At 44.3% G+C, this 18,796-nt stretch overlaps 1 protein-coding gene across 7 annotated transcripts in view; it reads left to right on the top strand.

The window, feature by feature from the left end:
* The window catches only part of ULK1 (unc-51 like autophagy activating kinase 1), a 94,728-nt gene that overhangs the window by 27,641 nt on the left and 48,291 nt on the right, over positions 1–18,796 (top strand). For all 7 annotated transcript variants that reach the window (XM_027652419.1, XM_027652418.1, XM_027652413.1 and 4 more), the window contains 5 exons: positions 4,856–4,888; positions 5,666–5,702; positions 12,523–12,696; positions 14,437–14,510; positions 16,944–17,045. In XM_027652419.1, coding sequence (XP_027508220.1) covers positions 4,883–4,888; positions 5,666–5,702; positions 12,523–12,696; positions 14,437–14,510; positions 16,944–17,045 — 393 coding nt within the window. In that variant the 5' untranslated portion in view covers positions 4,856–4,882. The remainder of the gene's footprint in view (positions 1–4,855; positions 4,889–5,665; positions 5,703–12,522; positions 12,697–14,436; positions 14,511–16,943; positions 17,046–18,796) is intronic.

Below are 18,796 nucleotides of genomic sequence, written 5' to 3'. Positions count from 1 at the left end.
TCACATTTCAGATTGTCTCTTTTGTGTTGCGTCAGGAGATAATCCTTGCATAGCGTGACAGTTTTCCTTTCCCTCTCCAGGGGTTAGCCTGCTCAAGCCAAACTGTGAACCCCAGTGAAATAATACAAAGACATTTTACTTTTTTTGCAAGTTTGTTCCATCTCTTGAGGACAGTGGGTTTGTTTTTCCCCAGCCCAGTGTGCTTGAGAGGCTCTGCCCGAGCTAGCGGCTTTCCAGGTGCCACTGGCCTGGGAATTGGCTCCTGTAAAGCAAAGTTGTGCTTATTACAGACTGTGTTCATGATTCCAGTTTCACTGTCAGAAAGCAATGACTAGAGACCATAGGCCAGGAGGGCACTGGCTCCATGAGACCCCACTGGCAAGGCAGGAGGATGCAGTGTGCTGTAGTTCTGCTGCAGTGAGTGGGGGAAGTGGCAAAAGTCAAAAAAAAAAAAAGGTGGAAAAGCTTAGCTTTCTGTTGGTGTTATCTTCCACTGTCAGACCCTCAGCTTTGCTACACTGCTGTTGTGTTGGTGCAGTTGGTTGAGTCCCAGCCTCGCTTACAGAGATCCATGCATGGCAATTATCTTGGCTTGGCAGTGCCTCTGGGTGCTGTTGGAGAGGTGGTATGGGAGATATCTCCTGAGTGGTACAAACCAGGAACCTTTGCCATCAGAGGGAGGCCAGCAAACGGGCTGGTCTTCAGGAGGGTAACCAAACCAGTCCTAAGGACTTGAGTCCGTACAGCTCCTCTCCTACAGGCAGCAGGAGCTTTGTCAGCCCTGTGGTGTTCAGCACATGGTCGTAACAGTGGACCTACATTCGTGTTCAAAGTGTTCCTCCTGTATCCCCCAATCTTCCTAGAAAGGAAAACTTGAGTGAGGTGGAAGCCATTCTTCACTGGTTTTACCCCAGAGCCTGTTACAGCACTGGTCCCTCATATACTGGTGAGAACACTGCACTGCTGAGAGTCCTGAGTGTTGTGTAATCACATTTCCACTTTTGTTCCTTCCTGAGCACCTTTCTAAACTTGGTGGCAGGCTGAGTGCAGGGGTAGAGTGCAGAGGAGGATTTTTCTAAGGAAAATTCCTCTTGCTGACTTTTTAAGCTGTGGTGGAGGATGACTAACTGTGGGTACACCCAGACATTTCCCTTTGGACACACCTGAAGACACACTTTCCAAGAAGATCATGCCACCTTCCAGTATGGGTGGAGAGAAAATTTAAAGGAAGACAGGACTGCTGGGTCTTGAGGTCCATAATTCCATCCCTCCTAGTGTCCTAGTGAGGAATTTTAGCAGAGCACAGTCCTGGGGTGATTTATGGTGTACTGCTAAATGAGATTTCTTCATTTCTTTGTCTTCCATCAGCAGATGTGTGTTATTTGTAGACAGCAGAGGCTGTTGCCTATTTTTACACTCAATTAAATTGTAACTTCATTGCTGGGGCCTCTGCTGCAAGAACTACAAGTCAGGCAATGATCCAGACTGATTAATTATCAGCTTAATGCCTTTGGCAGAGGCCTTTTGCTGCTATTGTGGAGCATGGTCAGGGTGCTGCTGCACTTTGTGATGAGAGGAAAAGTTTGGGGGTTGTCTCTGTGCTGTTCCCTTCATTGAGCTTGTTTAGTGACAGGATTAGCCTTGGCTGCACCAACTGGCACATGTGAATAAGAGGTCCAGAGAAAATTATCTGTAGTGCTTCTTGGACATGAGCCTCTGCAGAAATTCAGCAAACTGTCACACTTTTCTTGTTGCTGATATGGAAACAAGTGGGCTGTGTGTTTTGGGGTTTTTTTTGGAGAAACTGGTAGCTTGCAAAATTTGGCTTGCAGTATTTTTTCCTTGTTTTGTTAATGAACAAATCATAAATATAGTGGAAGGATAAAAATGGCCAAGAAATAGTTTCTACTGCTGAATCAGCTTGAGAAAAGTTCATCAGCCTGTTTGAGAAACCAGAAGTGTTTTTAGACAGCTGACTGTTGTAACCAGAGTAAGCTCTACTGGCTTTTTACAAACAAGAGCTTGTTTCTGGGACTCTTACTGAAATAAATGTTTAGTTTTGTTGGCAAAATTCTACAGATCTCTTTCTGGTAATTGGGTCTTGAAATGCTGAAGCTGCAAATGTGGAAGTTGTTCTCCCTGCTACAGGCATCTGTGATCTGAAAATACCCTTGCTAGATGTTCCTCTGCTGCAGTGGGTGTGTGTGCAGCAGGGAGCTGGAATGTTCAGAGGGTGCAGTTGCCAGGGGATGGTTGAGGGAGCCATCTACTTCTCTTCTAGAAGCTTTTTAGACATTACCCTCTTATCCCACCAACAGAGGGTGAAGAGATAAAACCACCAACCACCAAGGTCATGTTGTTGGGAAGTCGAGCATCTCCCTTGCCAGTGAAGGTCCTTATTTAACCCTGGTCACTGTACATGCTGGCTGCCAAAAATCAATGGCTTGCTTGATGATGTTTGTTTGCAGAGTCTTTAAATAATGTAGAGTGGAAAAACAACCAAACTGCTCAGTGTACATTAGTTGTTGGCTAACAAACTATTACAAATATCTTCTGGGCTTGGTTTGTGTAAGCTCTGCTTCCTCTTCATTTTCTACATAGGTAATAATGTACTGAGCTTCCCCAAACCTGGCTGTCACTACACATGTTCATGTATAGAGTTATTGAGCTGCAATGAACACAGCATGTTTAGCCAAGAAGTGGCACTGATGAACTTGGTGTGGGATGCAAAAACCACTTTAGACACTTCCTTTGTGCCCAGCAGTTGCCCAGCACTGAGCTCCCTGAGCAGCTGCACTGTACTTCTGGTGTGTCTCATGTCTTCTGGTACAGCTGGGGCTGGAATTCCTGTAGAACTGAAAGTCCTGGGTGTCTTACATCAACCTTGGCTTTCCAATGTTCCTTCTTAGGACAGCAGGAGCTGGTGGGCTTCGAACACTCCTGAACATTCTCCCTCAGCGCTTTGTCATGTGCAAAGCTTGTAATGATGCTTGGGATTTTCTCCTTGCACTGCTTCCCTCTGACTGGTGCTTTAACCACAGACTGGTTTCCCACTTCACCCAAAGTGTGTATGAAATTGGATGACTTAATGTGTGCTGCTTTCAAACACAGAGGTTGGAAAACAAAGCCTGTTTAAAGTAGTGCTTGTCATGCGAGGAAGTGCAACAAACGCCTTCTTGAAGTATCAGAGAAAATTGCTTTCTGAGCAAACAAGGGGACTTCAAAAAGCTCAGCTGGGCTTGGCAGTGAGAGCAGCTGTAAGAGTCGAGGGTGGCCCTGGGCTCTGGGGAACACTTGAACCCGGGGCTGCCTGGTGCCTTGAGCCTCTCTGGGGGAAGGTGGCCGTGCCCCCTGCAGCTGTGGCTTGAGTCTCTCAAATCACAGGTAACTCAGCTTCCTCCTCTCTCCCCCTCTTCCTCCAACCAATCTTCCAGCCAACATATGGAAACCCAGAGTTCACGTGAGGTTAAAAGAGGACGGAAGAGAAAGGATGGGAGGTGTGGAGGACTCGAGGCGTTGACAAAGGCAGGCAATTTGGTACAGGCTCGACAGGAGGTAGAGTCCTGTGGGCAGACCAAGATGAAAGGGACTGAGAGGAGACACTGGAGACTGCTTGGAAACCAAACAGCTGGTAGGGTGGATGCTGGGGATTTTGAAATGATAGTTGGGCTTAGAAGAGGAATTGGGTGGCCAGGTACCTAAACAGCCTGTAAGTGAAGTCATGCTGCCCCAGTGCCGTGGAAATGAAGTCTCTTGCTCTCTGCCACTACTTTTAGACCTTCTCTACCCACTCAAGCAATTGCTGCCAGCTCATGTCCCTGGCTGGGCCTTGAGTTGAGGAGTGACTTCCAGTTTGCAGGCTTTAGGAGTGACTTAGTTCACAGGTTTTTATGTAGTAGGTCTGCTTCTGTCTGACTTCTGTTCAACAGCAGGATTTAGTCATTAGGCCTTCTGGGTCTACCTAGGGTTGAAAGATCTGCCTGATTTCATGTCTGTTCTGCCAGTAGTTTGGTGGCTCTGCTAGACACGTGCCAGGCAGCTGCTGGTGTCACCACATGCTGTATGGTTGTGGGGGACTTCACACTATCCTGTGATTGTACTGTGGATATACAGTCCTGTACATGTTCCCTAAGGGCAGGGTCCTGGGGGAGAGGGTCAGCCAAGGCAGGAGGTGAACTCTCAAGGTGGGAAGAGCATCACAGGGCAGCACCTGTAGTGAACTTAGGAAGACCAGTATTTGGCCTGGTCTCAGCTGGTGTTGACCTCCAAGATAATCCAGACAGCTTTACCCACCTGATAATGGCACTCTGTTAATGCATGTGGAAAATCTGATTGGCCAGTGTTGCATTTTTTACCCCAGATCCTTCTGGTTTTTACCAGCAACTGAAGGTGAATCTCTTGGGCACTTTTCAGCCGTGAGGTTGAACTGCAGGTCCCAAAGTTGCATTGCTCTTATCTCTCTCCTCAGACCAGAGCTGCTCACGTGGGCATAGCTGCTATAAAGGGTCCAGTTAAAAGTGGACATGATTAAGGCTCTAAGATAGTAGTGTGCCAGCATCTGTGTTGCGTGCCACTGTTAATCCCCAGGGCTGGACAGGACATGAAGACCCAAGCCACAATACAGGAGATCAGCTTGGTTAAACAGATGCACACTCAGAAAGCAATAACATGCTTAATATGTGACATTTTTCAAAGTAAGCAATCTTCCAGGAATTAACCAATAATGTTTTTACCCTCTCTTCAGTCGGACTCATAACAGAGCACAGATTATCTGTTAAAATGTAAGTGCAGCAATTAAGTGTGTGAAATATTTCAATGCGTAAATCCCTTATTTTTCTATTTTCTATTTCCCCAGGAACTGGCAAACTCTGTCTACTTGGTTATGGAGGTGAGTGTGTGCCTTCTTTTTCTGTTTTTACCCTTTTTTCCTCCCTCTTTTTAAATTTTTTCAAGCTTGTTTTGAGCGGACCCAGCGAGTTCACAAGTGGTTCTTCCTGCTGGCAGTCTCACCTGTGATGCTTTGCTAATCTAATCTGCAGCTGCAAGCCTTTGAGAGGCAGAGCTGTGTGGGTGCAGATAGCAGCAGGGGGATTTTTCATATTGCTGTTGTCAGAAGGTCATGCTGGCACAGGCTTGAGCAGTCAGACGTTTTACCTCCGGGGTCAAATGGGTGCTCCTGGGTGGCATCTCCTTCAAAGATACATGGGGTGAGAATTTTTTCGACACAGCTTACCTGCAAAGCTTGTGAAATGTTTTCTGTCCTCTGCAGTTTTCACACTGAGGTCTTGTTGACTTTTCTTAATGATGTGGAGCACTGATGTGAGGAATTCCAGCTCCCAGCTGTGGCTGCTCCCAGGCTTTCCTCAGCCAGCTGGCTGGTGGTGTCTCCAGTGGTGACCCTTCTGCTTTGCTCTGGTTTTACCTTTCTCTCTGATGTGCACAAGAGCTGGTTAATGCTGGTGTATCATAATGCAGCATAACATTTGGGGGAAATGGGACAGGAGAGGAACCCACAGGAATGGGGTTTTCCCTGCCAACTTCCGAATATGTATTTTGACACGTGTTTAAATACTGTGATGAGCCTGCCATCCTAGTGAAGTTTACTGTTTTTCTTTTTAATCTTTGATTTGCCTTACATTAACTGAGCTTTCTGTTCTGTTTGCAGTACTGTAATGGTGGTGACCTGGCTGACTACCTTCACAGTAAGTAGAACAGTATGGAGATTATCCTCTGTATTCAGAAGGAAATACTGACTGGTTTAGCTCATTCAAGTTTCTGGGGCTTGTACAAGATCTAAGTAAGCAGATTATATATCCTTTTTTCCTTTTAAATTCCTGCAAAATAAAGAGTATCACTGCCCCTCTTCTGAGAGGTTCACCCTTGGTAATCATTTGAACACTGAGAATCCATCACAATAAAAGCTGGTTTTATAGTGCTTTCTATACAGGTCAGTAGTGACTGTTGTCAGTAGTTATGTATTTTAGTTACAATGGCCTTACAGGTTAAACATATTTCAACACTGCTGGGGACACAGTTTGTCTTTTCTTGGTCACTGGCAAAAAGCTATTTATACTGGAGCTTTGCAGTCCTGTAGGGTCGGATTAAAATAAGATCCCACGAGTATATTTCACATTCTTTAAGTTTACCCCAAGGGTGTTCCCACATCTAGGGCAGAACACATTTTCTATTTCAGTGTATTGAGGGTGACTGTAATGTAGCCACTAGTGCTGTGGGGGTGACAGAAACTACTGAGTTCAGGGTCATGTGGAGACTACAGCACAGGTACCTGGGACTGTGGTGCCTTGAATAATTTTTTATGAGACTCAAGGGTGTCTCTGCCATCAAACCAAATGAAAAATGCTTTGCCAGCTCTATTGCTGGGACTCAGGCTGCAGTCTCCCAAGGTATTTTTCAGTGGAGCACATGGCAAAGGTACAGGATCCTGGCCTTTGAGACAATCACCTTGCTCCTGAGTACCTAAAATAAATAGAATAACACGTTTAACAATTTACTTAGCGGCAGTCAGACACAGCCTTTTATTTTTTGTTGCCCTGACTGAATTTTTTTCCTTTAAAGTTGCTTTCTTGATGTTTTGCATGTTAACTAGAAGATTACTAAATGTAAAGAGACAAGTTTAATCTCATTTTATGTGTGGCTCTGGGTCATGGTTAAACAAAGTTTGTTCACATTGTTCAAATTAAAAGCTAGTCAACTGGATAATATTTCAGGCTCCTTATTGAGGTGTGTGATGCCTGGAAATGGCAGAAATTGAAGGATTAAAAGCTAAATTTACATTTGCCCCACAGCTAGTGTTGGTATCCCTAGAATGTTTATTTGGGCCTTGATGCTAGCATGTTGCACTCTATTTATGCAGGCTAATGAATTATGCTTGTGGACTTCAATTTTCAGAAAGAATTTATTACTTGAAGGGGAAAAAAAGGAATATTTCCTGTGTTTCATTTGTTTAAAATGTGGGTGAGAGAGAAGTAACAGGCATTTGGTTTTTAAAATGCAGGTTTAGTGTGCTTTGTCTTAGATAAGTGATGGTGTTTTGCATCTGTTGGGTATTGCTGTGCTTTAAAAGGAGTGTTTCTGTGGTGGAACACTTATGAACACTGAGGGTGCTTTTGTATTTGGTGCCTTCTTTTTCTCTTTGAATACAAGTGCAAATTTTATTCATAAAATGCTTTTTAAAAATAGTGAAACTTCAGTTTTACCAATGCATGGGCTTTGAAAGCCAAAGTTTTTAGCTTTCATACCCACTAAATGAATCTTACTGGGCTGTGCACTCTTGTTGGCAAAGCTGTGTGGGTAAGCAAGAACACAGCTTCTGGCCAAATGGCTTACAGAAACAGGGATTTGTAGAAAATCTTTCTGTTCATACTGCTGCTTCTGTGTGTGCATTGTCTTCTTCTCCCTTCAGCCAACCCCCATCACCAAAAAAACCCCAAGAAAAAAGTGAAGCGTGCAGTTAACTGAGCTGTTAATACAGCTCAGTTCCTTCTTCATCAATTGAGATTACTTGGGAAGTTGGTGGTTAGTTTGAGAAAGCGATAGTGAATTTTATTTTCCAAATAAAATTCAGTTTTACCCCAACTGGGTTTGTTTGAGTGTTGCCTGGGGTATGATTTGATCCTTCTCTGCCTGAATTAAATTGAGAACGTTAACCTTTAGCTCTGTTTTTTACCAATAAAATACATTACCGTGACAACTCTAAAGAGCAGCTGTTGTGACTGGGAAACTGGTGCTTACTTTTATTTTAACTCTTAACATCTGTTTGCTTGCTGGTTGCCAGTGAAGAGAACCCAGCAGGCACTGATTTCCAGAGGGAGGAGTCAGTAAGGGACTGCAGTTAGTTACTTCCATCACTGCTACAGAGATCTGGGTCTTCCAGATCCCAAAGCCTACATGTGAGTGTCAGCTTTCTCCATTCCACTGCACTCTCCTTTGGGGTATCTCCTCTTCCAGCTTCTGCAGGCGCTCAGGGTGCTTTTGACAGGAGTGATTCTTTTACTGAATGCTCATCTTGGAAAGTTTAGATTTCTGCCAGGGTGTTTCAGTGCTATGCAGGAGGCTCATCTCTATGGAGCAGTTATTGTGCTGCTTCAGTTATTTTGATAATTGTGTGAGGGTGTTTAATTGCAGATCTCCTTTCCACTGGCTCCTCAGACATTTGTGCTGGTAGTTCCTGTAACACTTTAACCAAGCTGTGCATGCAAATCCCCTGTTCTCATTGAATGAGCTGCTTGTAAGCTTCCCGATCCATTCTGCCCTCTAATTACAGGCATTAGGCAATATGGTAATTCCATGTTGAATCCAAAGGCACTCTAATTCTCCTTGTCTTCATAACTGGAGGACGTGCATGTGTGCACGTTGCAGTGCTGTTGGCCAGACCCATCTCTTGGGTGCAACCCAAGGTTGTGTCTCAGCACAGCTTCTCTGGTGTTGTCCTTCAGTGGTACAATGCAGTTTCCCTCTTGGGAGATCTCTATGCATGTTGGTTTAAATTAAGCCCATCAGGGGATGTTTTGAGCCGAGAGTGGCAGATCTCTGCTGTGTGTGGTACAGCTGTGGGGACTGTTACAGAAGTGACCATCCTCTGTACAGGAATAACTGGAATTCTGTGTCCTCAGGTACTTAGGAGGTCAGAGCAGGCTGGTCTAAAATTCCTTCTTAAATTCTGTGAGTTGGCATTGACACAGGCTGTTGTGGGCACTTCACAAGAGAGTATTTTTGACCTTTCTCCAAGCTGTTTCTTTTGTATCAGAGCAGGATATTTCTTGACTTGACCACAACAGATGCAGGGAGCTGTGATCCTTCTAGTCCATCCCAAGTGGGATCCTTTTGCAAACCAGAGGTGTGAAGCACTACTGTGTACCTTTTTTCCCCTCTGCAGCCAGGTAATTAAGAAATATCTATGACAGGACTTGGCCTATCATGAATAAATCTCCTGACTTGTACAGAAGACTTCACAGGGGTCCCACTGGCCATGCTGTGCATGAGTGGAACTCTGGGGTAGGTACAAGTCAGGCCCCAAATAAATCAGCTTCATCTCAGGCTTCAGTGTGATTTGGATTGGGGCCATGTTAGAGATACTTGTGACACCTGTGGGTAACAGGAGATGTTCTTTTTCCTAAATAACTTTTCCAGAATGGTGTTGTAATGTAACATCAGTGGGTGTACTCCAGTGCACCTACTCTTGGATCAGCTGACAAGGGGTGTTTACTACAGTTTACTACAGTTTACCTGGCAGCCTCCTGCAGGTTGAACATCTCAGCACAGGCTGACCAGGGCACTTCTTAGGTTGTTTCATCCTTTTTCTGCACCTCAAGAGCTACAAGGCACAGAGGCCCCACACTGACCCAGAGTAAATATTTGCTGTGATCTCCTGACCTGTGCAGCCGCTGTTCCCAAGGCAGAAGGCAGAGTGCCTCCTCACTGAAGTGGAGCCCATGAAAATAAACACAGGGATATTATTGCTTCTCAGTCATGGCAAAGTAGGGCTTGTGAAACAGCTCTCTCTGCAAGAATGTGTTGCTCACCACAGACATCCCCAGGGATGCCCAGACTTTAGTGCAGGCTTAGTATTTGGCCAGCAGTTTCCTGATGAAGATGAGAATATCCCCTTTTTACAGGGACAGAAGTACAAGTTCCCTATTTGGGATGCAGCAAGGAAAGAGTTGTTTTGTTCTACACTGTTTATTTTTTTTGATGGCACTTAAATTGAATGAATTTTCTGTATCTTCTTCTACCCTCTGCTGTTGGTAGCTGGTCTAGGAGATCTTTCGCAGGACAATATCCTGAAGTCTGTGAAAATATCAGTTGTATTTATGTCTCTGTCCTTCAGCTGCAGATTGGTGCTGTCACACAACAGACTGATGGGCTGAGTGTGAGAGATAAGGAGTTTTGTTTCCTGTATTACAGCCTGTTTGTCAGTGGAGGGAGGTAAAAGGGTAGGCCCCCTGCACTCCCCCAGGAGCTGACTGTCCCTTCTCTGTTCCTGAGGGCAGCACTTCAATTTCACAGTCCTGTCTTCATATCTGGATTTGTGGGATTTAATGCTGCCAGAGGATCCAGACCTCTGTCTGATTTTGCTGCACTGCAACGTGGTAGCTGCACTTTGCCACTGCAGTTGCACTGGGGAACCTGTCTGCAGGCTCAAGACACCAGATAAGATTGTGTGTGCCAAGAAAACAGTACTTTTGCAGGGCTGAGAGCTTTGTACAGAGTTCTGCGGAGCGGAAGAGCTTCATTTCTGCAGAAATTAATAGTTTAGAAGCCCTATTTTCTATGGGTGAGTGGATTTTTCTGATCTTGGTAGCAGCGTTGTTTTCAGTATTATGAAGAGTTAGAATCCACATTAGGGAGGCTCAGCTGGTTTGCTGAGGGCTGGTGGCTAGTTCTGTGTTAGATTTATAGCCACCAAATTATGTAAAGGAGAGGGTAACGCCTCAAAGTCGTGGCATGTTGTTGGGACTGCAGGTCAGGACAAGGCTCTCAACAGTTTCCCTGCTAGAGGCAGGGTGTATTTAGCCAGGAGTTGGTAATTGCCTGTTGGCTTAATAATAAGAATTGCCAAGTTTCAAGCCTTGCTTCGTGTTTGGGAGATGAGACAGCCCGTCCCGTTCCTGGGCCTGAGCTGAATTTGGAAAAAAAAGATGGAGATCTTGCTGTTTTGTTTAAAGGTGGTATTTTAGCCATTCCTGAATAGATTTCCTTGAATAGAAATCACAGAAATACTGCAGAGACCTTTTTGGAGAGAACACTGAGCACAGCTAAGAGATGTTGGACTTCTAACTGGCAGAAAATGGTATGGGACTGAGTACACTGAGATAAGTCAGCAGGAGGTTGGGGAAAACCTTGGTAAAGATGAGGCAGCGTTTTTTTCAGAAGATGCAAGTGGGTTTTGAAGACTTGCGTCTGATCTGCCTCTTAATATCCTTAAAATCCCTTCACAGAACCTCCCCTTCTTGCAGAGGAGTCTCATGAATTCCAGCTGAGTGCCAGTCCAGGAGGAAGAAGGCCCAGCAAGGGGAGAGGAACTGTGTCCATGTGCACTGGTCTCACGTGTATGAGTCCAGGACCACCTGATAGCTCTGGTGACACTTTAGCTGTGTTTGTGCCTCCTCCCAGAACAGTGAGGTTTGGGAGTGGTGGGAGTTTATTTTCTATTCTAAGTGCTGTTTAACTTATCTGTGTCCCTTGCTGCTTCCCATGCACGTATTTTAAAAGTTAGATTTTTAATTTCCTGTGTTGTGTTAAAGCTGTGTGCAACCTCAGCTGTGTTTTCATAAGGATTCCTCCCCTCTAGCTGACTGGGTAGAGTGGTGTTTTGAAGCTCCTGCCAGCCTGTTTTAATGTCTTTACTAGAGAACAGCTGGAAAAACACTAATGAAGTCCCAACTAATTTACAGGGACCTTTTACAAAAGAAATGATTTTATTTAGGTGGAATGGTGCTTGCTTGAAGCCTGATTTGCTCAGTGACTGACAAGGAGGCAGGCTGGTAGCACTGTTGATCCTGGGGTTTGTTCAGCAGGCTGCTCCCAGCTTTGGCAAGAGTTTCATACATATAGTTCTTAAAATAACGAGAGCTGATGTTGCATTGCTCTGATTAGAAGAGTCAGTTGAACATTATTTTAATCTCCTCGATGTTTATTTTCACACTACAGTTCTTGGGAAGCCTATATCTCAGGAGAGGGCACTTCAGACCTTCTATATTAGCTTTTGATTATTATACTCTTTTTAAAAAATTTGCCTATGAAAGCATTCTGAGACATTCTTGCTGTGTTTATGGATGCAATGGAGGGTGTGAGATGAGGGCTTGAAGGGGTCACTTGGAAGGGTGTGTTGTTTAGGTGTTGGACCGTGGTTCACCCAGACACTGGCTTTGGGATCAGAGTTCTGGTTTGGTCTAGCAGGTTATGATGCACAAGGTTAGGCCTAGACTTGGATTGATACCCAAAGTTACAGATCCCTGCTGGCCATGTGCTTTAACTGACTGAATTTAACCTACTAACCCTTTCCAGGCCCAGCATGAGCCTTAATGACTCTTGCAGGCATAAATCCTAATCCTAACTGCCTTTCCTCTTAGCTCTACCTTTAGACCTGGTCTTTGTGATAAAGCTCTGACCATAGCTCAGAAGCAACCACAGCCCTGCCTACTGCTCGTCTGGATCTGGCTGGCAGCTCTTGCTGAGGAAAGCCCTAAACCTCACCAAATGTCACTTTTGGCTGCAGTTAATAACCCAAATTCATCACCCAGTGCTGGCCTGAGTTCAGCACGAGAGACTTGGGGCTGAAAACAGCCCTGACCACAGAATAAGCTGGGAATGCAAACGCTCTCCCTTGTTGCCTGTAGGAATCATTCAGAAATGGTGTGTGGGGAAAAGACATCATACGTGGAAATAAAGATGACAAATTACAGCTAATTGCTGTGAGAATCTGCCCTCTGGGCTCCTCGGGGAACTGGCATTGTAAGTTTTTCATGTGTGGTCATTTTTTTTTTTTCCCCTCCTTCCCAGCTATGCGGACACTTAGTGAAGACACCATCAGGCTCTTTCTCCAGCAGATAGCAGGTGCCATGAAAATGCTGCACAGCAAAGGCATCATCCATCGGGACTTGAAACCACAGAATATCCTCCTTTCCTACGCTGGAGGCAGGAAATCAAATCCCAACAACATCCGCATAAAGATCGGTAAGACCCCGTTAGGAACGTCACCCTGAGCGTCCTCGGGAGGGTTTGGTGATGGATAAGTGGCAAGCCTCAATCTGTCTTTGGGGAGCTGTCTGGGAGGAGAAAAGGATTGCTACCTTTCTTTTAAAATTCCCTAACACTTTTCATTTTCCTCGTTGAGTTCCTCTGCTAGATGTAGCCTTCAGCTGGCTCCAGGCAGGAGGAGCAAAAGCTTTCAGCTCGGCCAGGACACAGACTTAGCACAAAAAAGGAATTGGGCAGGCCCTGTTCTGCTCCCAGCTGAGCAGTGCCTGCCTCCCTCAATAAAAACAAACACCAACCTGCCCTAATTGGCGTGTAATCTCCAGTCTTACCAAGAAATAAGCAGAAGTTGTGACTTTTTTTCTTCAGCTTTTAATAGTATTGAGGTAAATGTGGGTGCCTGAAGGCCTGATAGTAGCTGCTCTCCTGCCTGGCCTCAGAGAGCACAGAGCAGGGTCAGGCACACCCAAAAGTGGTTGTTTTCACAAACTGAATTTAGAGGCAGGTTTCTCAGCTGCATCTTGAAGAGATTGATGTTCTGCACATCAGGCAAGTGGCACAGATGGACCACTAGTAGTTGGGACTGATGCTCCAGAAATCCAGTTACAGAGCACACATATCCCCTGGGGTCTCTCAGAAAGGAGTGCTGGATGATACAACCCTCACATATGAGCTTTTGGTTGTGTTACAGCTCCTGAGCTGAAGCTGACACCAGTTAGGTACAACTGTTCCTCACCTGAACCCTGTGCTGTGGAAGAAGTGTTAATGCTTTCATTCACCTGAGAAATGAGGTCCAGTGGAAAAGTTTGAAATGTTGGTGCCTCCTTGACTGTTTTGTTTTGATTTTTTTTTTATTTATTTTTGTGAAGTACAGAGTTATTATCTGCGAGGTGGAAGGGACTGGGAGCTTCAAACACAGGCAGGAGTGCTGCAGGCACAGCTGCCCTTGGGTGTGATGTACCCTGCAACCCTGAGGAGTACATGGTCCAGGGAATATCTAGCTGTACCAGTTCATTAGTGACAGATGACAGTGTCAGTCTCATAGCTTGAAATATCTGGTAACCTTGAGAGAACCTCTAAGTATCATATGATCAGATGCTCAGTAACCTGCAGAGGTAATTTGTCCTGGTATTCCTTGTCCCTGGCTTTTCTGCTGTGGCTCAGCTTTCTGTCCTAGTGCTGGGGTTGACACTGTTGGAACCTTTCCAAAGAAAAAGAGGAAGACTCCAGTAGGGCTGGGCTGGGAAGTGTGGATGGTGGTGGGAAGTGGTTTGTCCTGGGTGTCTGTTACACTGAGCATTTTGAATGGAGGGGAACTTTCAGTTCCCCAAATGGAAAGCTGAGGTAGCAGCAGATGAACTGGTTAGTTATGAACTGGCAGACTCTCACTGGAGGCAAGAGAGCTCTCCCAGATGACAGTTCAAAGTGCAGGCAAATGGGTACAAGAAGTGACTGTTTATCCCTGAAAAACGGATGGGAGTTTGTTGTTCTGGGCTTTTGTGGCTTGGTCTGTCCTTTTCTAGTGTCTGTACTGTGCATTAATAACTGGCACAAGGATGTTGGTGTTTAAGAAGAGAGCTATCAAAGCCTTGCTGAGATGAGGCAGGTGCTGTGAAGACTGATGGGATGTGAAAGGAAAGTAGAAAGAATCAACTGGAGAAGGTGCAGGCTCTCTAGAACTGGTGTCTGCCCCTGACCTGTTTCTGTTTCTCTCTGTAGCTGACTTTGGGTTTGCCCGGTATCTGCAGAACAATATGATGGCAGCAACATTGTGTGGTTCACCCATGTACATGGTAAGTGTGGTTTACCTACACATTTTTCTGTGTTGTTCTTGCTTTGCCCCCCAAAAGCAAGGCTTTGTTTTTCTCTCGTCTTTCCCCTGAAGGTGAAATTTTATTTACTTGTCAGAAACCAGCTATTACCTGGGGGCTTCCTAAAGTTCTGGCTGCTGGTAATGTCAGACAATGGGTGCCTGTGCTGTCATGTAATTTTTAGATGAGCTTTGGATAAATAAATGGACTATTGATTGTTGTCTGCTCCCAGAAACTGCATCTCCCAGAGGTCACCTAGACCTCTCCCCTGAAGGCATTGGGAAGTGCAATCTATTTCCTCTGCTATGAGCAAAGCAACAACAGAAGAGTGAGGACTGGGGAGATGCTTCACATATTTGGCTATTTGAGGTGTTGCTTCCCTGCAGAGGAACCTCAGTAAATCCCTGCTTCAGCAGGTCCTTTTGAGACAGAGCAGTTCCAAAAACCTGCTGTCACCTCAGCCTTTGCAGTCAATTCTTTCACTAAACCAGTTGCTTCCAGGATGACTTCTTAGACTGTGAAACAAATGTGTATAAGAAACCAAACTGATCCCTTTCACCCTCTCTGTACTTCCCACTCTGGGATCAGGTTGTGATGAGGTTATTTGTTATTTGTGCTTGTGGAGCAGCAAGGTCTCAATGTGTCACATCAAGTCAGTGAAATTAAAAATGACAAAACTAGACAGAAATAAAAATGTCAGAGGTAGTCACGTAATAGTTCCTGTGGGTGTGGGTGTCTGAGCTCAAAGTACAAACATGATGTGGGTCAACTTGGTTGAAGTTTTTAGAGGTGCCCTGGGGCAGGAGGCACCTGATTTGAAACATTGTCTAATCCACTCTAAAGTTTTTTGTTTTGGGCAGAGTTAGGCTGGACTGTGCTGCACTGCACAGGGGTGGTGCATTTGGTAGTCTGTTCCATAGTACTAACTTAAGCAAAACAGACTTCCTCTCCCTTTTTTGAAACCTTATGTTTATTTGAACTATGCTATATGTGAAGATGATGTAACTCTCTTCTCCTATGAGAGTTTCCTGAATTGTCTATTTTTAGTGGTACTTTTTCAGACTTGCTTGTGAAAATAATTGAAAACACTCAGCTTATATTTTGAAAGGGTTGGAGGAAGCTAGTGATATTTTTCTATTTATTTTTTATTTTTATTTTAAACAACTCTGGATATATCAAGGAATCTCAATGTGTCATATTGTTCTGTGTTTACTGATGGATTTGAAGGAGGATGAGGGGAGGGAGGGTTTGACTGGGATTTAGGGAGTGTTTGAAGTCTGTCCCTGCTGCTATTGTGAATCTTGTGCAGGAGCTCTGGGAACATCTGCTGGCAATTCAGGCCCTTATTCCTCCCTTTGGGTCACAGCCTATTGCTGCTTGTTTCATTTTGCTGTTTTAAAAAAGAAAGGTATTTTACCCCCATCAGAATGAGCTTTCTGTCTGAATCCCAATATGATCCATGTCATGCGAGACTTGAAACTTCCTTGTGCAGTTCTTGTCCTGCTTCCTTGGCTTTGCTTGGTGCCATGCCTGCTTCCCTTAGGGACAAACCGAGCTCCTGTCCTCAACTTGTTTGTTGCCATTATTTTTTTTTTTCCATTATATGTGGCCTTTACTTCTAACAGAGCTAGAAAATTGATCCTGTTCCATGCTGGCAGCACTGCAATGAAATCTCTGGTCATAAACACGTGGGATTAGCCAGCCTTCCCTTCTGTCCCCCCTCTGCTGCTGCTCCTAAGGCACACTCCTCCTGAGCCATGGGGCTCTGGGGGCTTGCACTGTCTCCAGCTTCTGGAACAAACCTGGCAGGGAGCAGCTGAGTGCACAGGCTGAGATTAGAACCCAGAGTCTGAGGCACAGCAGGGCTCAAGCTGTTGGGCTGAAACACAGAGGGCTGCCTTTGAACCCAAACTGTGACCTTGGCAGCAGGCTCTGGAGCTTAATTAATGTGCTGCCATCTTGGGCTAAATGAGGAAAGTGCTGAAGTGAAGCAGCTCAGGATGGAGGCTGGAGCTTAACCTGTGAGCCTTGGCTGCTCCTGATCATTTACCTGTTCCTTGCTTTAGTTGAGAAGATCTGTCTGTGCCATTGCAATGAGGTTTCTTATGAGCAGAGGTGGATTCAGCAGAAAATGGTGCACTGAGAAGGGAAAGTACTGAGTTTGCCCAAAATACCCAATATTGGAATATTTCTTTTATTCCTGAATGAAAGTCTCTGCTTCCCCCACTTAGTTAGGGAATTGGCCCTTTCAGGATAGTGTTACAGTCTTATTGGGAGCAAATCTTTTGTGGTAATTGGGGAATCTAGCTCAAGAGTTTTTAAAGCATGATAGTGACTTCTCTTTGAAGCTGCTAAAAAAAAAAAAAAAAAGCTGCATCTTCTTATAAAAGGAATCTCTGTTCTCTCCCCAAAAAGGCACCAGAAGTCATTATGTCACAACACTACGATGCCAAAGCTGACCTCTGGAGTATAGGAACCATCATTTATCAGTGTCTAACGGGAAAGGCTCCTTTTCAGGTGAGTTGCTTAGGTCTGATGTTTCTGACTGTTTCCTGATTTATTTTTTTATCTCTTTTTTTTCCCTTTAATTTGGGAAATCCCTTTAATCAAAGGCTTCTGTCATTATTATGTCAGCTCCCCTAGATCCAGCCTCATGAAGGTCTGGCTGTCCAACACCTTGACAGTGTGGTGCTTTATATGTTGTAATGCTGGATGTGTTACTAGAATATGACTCTCTTCTGGTCTGTATCTCACTGAAATGTATTTCTCAGTTATAAATCTTTAGGAAGGGTCATTTATTGAGAAAATTACCATGCATCAGTTAAAGCAGTGGGTTTTTTTCAGGCCTATTTACAGCTGTACTTAGTGTATAATTTATAATTATAATTCTGTTGTGTATGGAAGGACAATAAGGAAGATTGTAATTGCAGGTTAATGTTCAGGATGATTTGGTGGTAGGTGGTGTATTGCAGCTGAATCAACTTGGTTTTCAAAACAGTTAAGTAGAATCTTATCAAAAGGATCTTATCTGTCATGTCACAGCAGTCCCTTCCAGCCTGAAATGTTTATGTTCATCAGGTCCAAACCCCTCCTAATACAACACAGTCCTGTAAAACTCCACCCTATACTTAAATGTCATAACTTCTGGATGAGCTGAAACATATCTTTTGTGAACAGCATTCTCTGATTTTAGATTTTTGAATGCTGGAGAAATTCACCACAGCCTCATGCATGTTTCAGAATTACTTCACATATTTGTAATCATACATAGCTGGAGTTCTTCTATACTCAGCGTATTTTTCTTGTTCCAGGTCATTAGTGTGCCACACTGTGTTCCTTTCCTTCTTCCATGCTGAATGAGATCTCCAAGATCTCCCTTGCAATTACTATTTTAAAGTATTGGACTTGTCAGGTTTTTTTCCTTGCTGTCTTAAAGCATAGCAGAGATGCTTGAATTGCTGATACTTGTTTGCTTCTCTAATGTGTGAGCTCTGTAATCTCTAATCTGTGGAAAAAGACCTCATATTTGCATGCTGATATATGTCAGCTCCATGCCTCTGGAGTGCTGCTTCATTTTCTGAGATCATTAGGGCACATGTGAACTGTGGCCCTCTCTTCACATATCTTGACATCTCTTTATCCTGATTTCCTAACAAAACAAAATGGTGACAAAAAACCCCCAAACAAACAAAACCCACCAAGCCTCTAAAATTAATGGAAAGGAAATAAAACCAAATGGCACTAAAAAGAAAAAAGTCGGGAACAAATCTATGCTCATTTAATAAAGCAAATTTTATGAAGTGCAAGATTTTCTGAGCTTTAGTTTCACAGCTCTTTAGGATTTCACACGAGACCTCGAATGTTTATGCAGTTACATCATCAGGGAGGATAAAATGAGTTCTAAATCTGTTGCAGGAAAGGGTGGGCAAAAACAGGAGTAAACTAATGGTTTGTTTTGGTTTTGTCTAGAGCCAAGAGCACTTTTCTCCTTCAGGGTAATTTTTTCCCTGCTGCTATAAGAATCTTCCATCCCAGTGCTTTATATTCTGTGCACCAGCTTGGTCTGTGTTTAGAGCAAGGCTTCATTTTCTTTGCGTGTTTCTTTTTTTATAAACACCCCTGAAAATGCACTGAAACTTCTGAATGGCTTCTGTTCATTGGTGTTGGTCTCTTTGTTTGAGAGGAGAAAATGACTGTTAGGACAACACACAAATATTTACTTTCTTTTAAGAAAAAAATGTGGGGAAGGAGAAAGCAAGCTTTGACTG

Source organism: Corapipo altera, unplaced genomic scaffold (genome assembly GCF_003945725.1).
Source record: "Corapipo altera isolate COAL_440 unplaced genomic scaffold, ASM394572v1 67, whole genome shotgun sequence".
Taxonomy (NCBI): Eukaryota; Metazoa; Chordata; class Aves; order Passeriformes; family Pipridae; genus Corapipo; species Corapipo altera.
The sequence above is the reverse complement of the archived record's forward strand: the minus strand, read 5'-3'. Positions and strand labels throughout refer to the sequence as shown.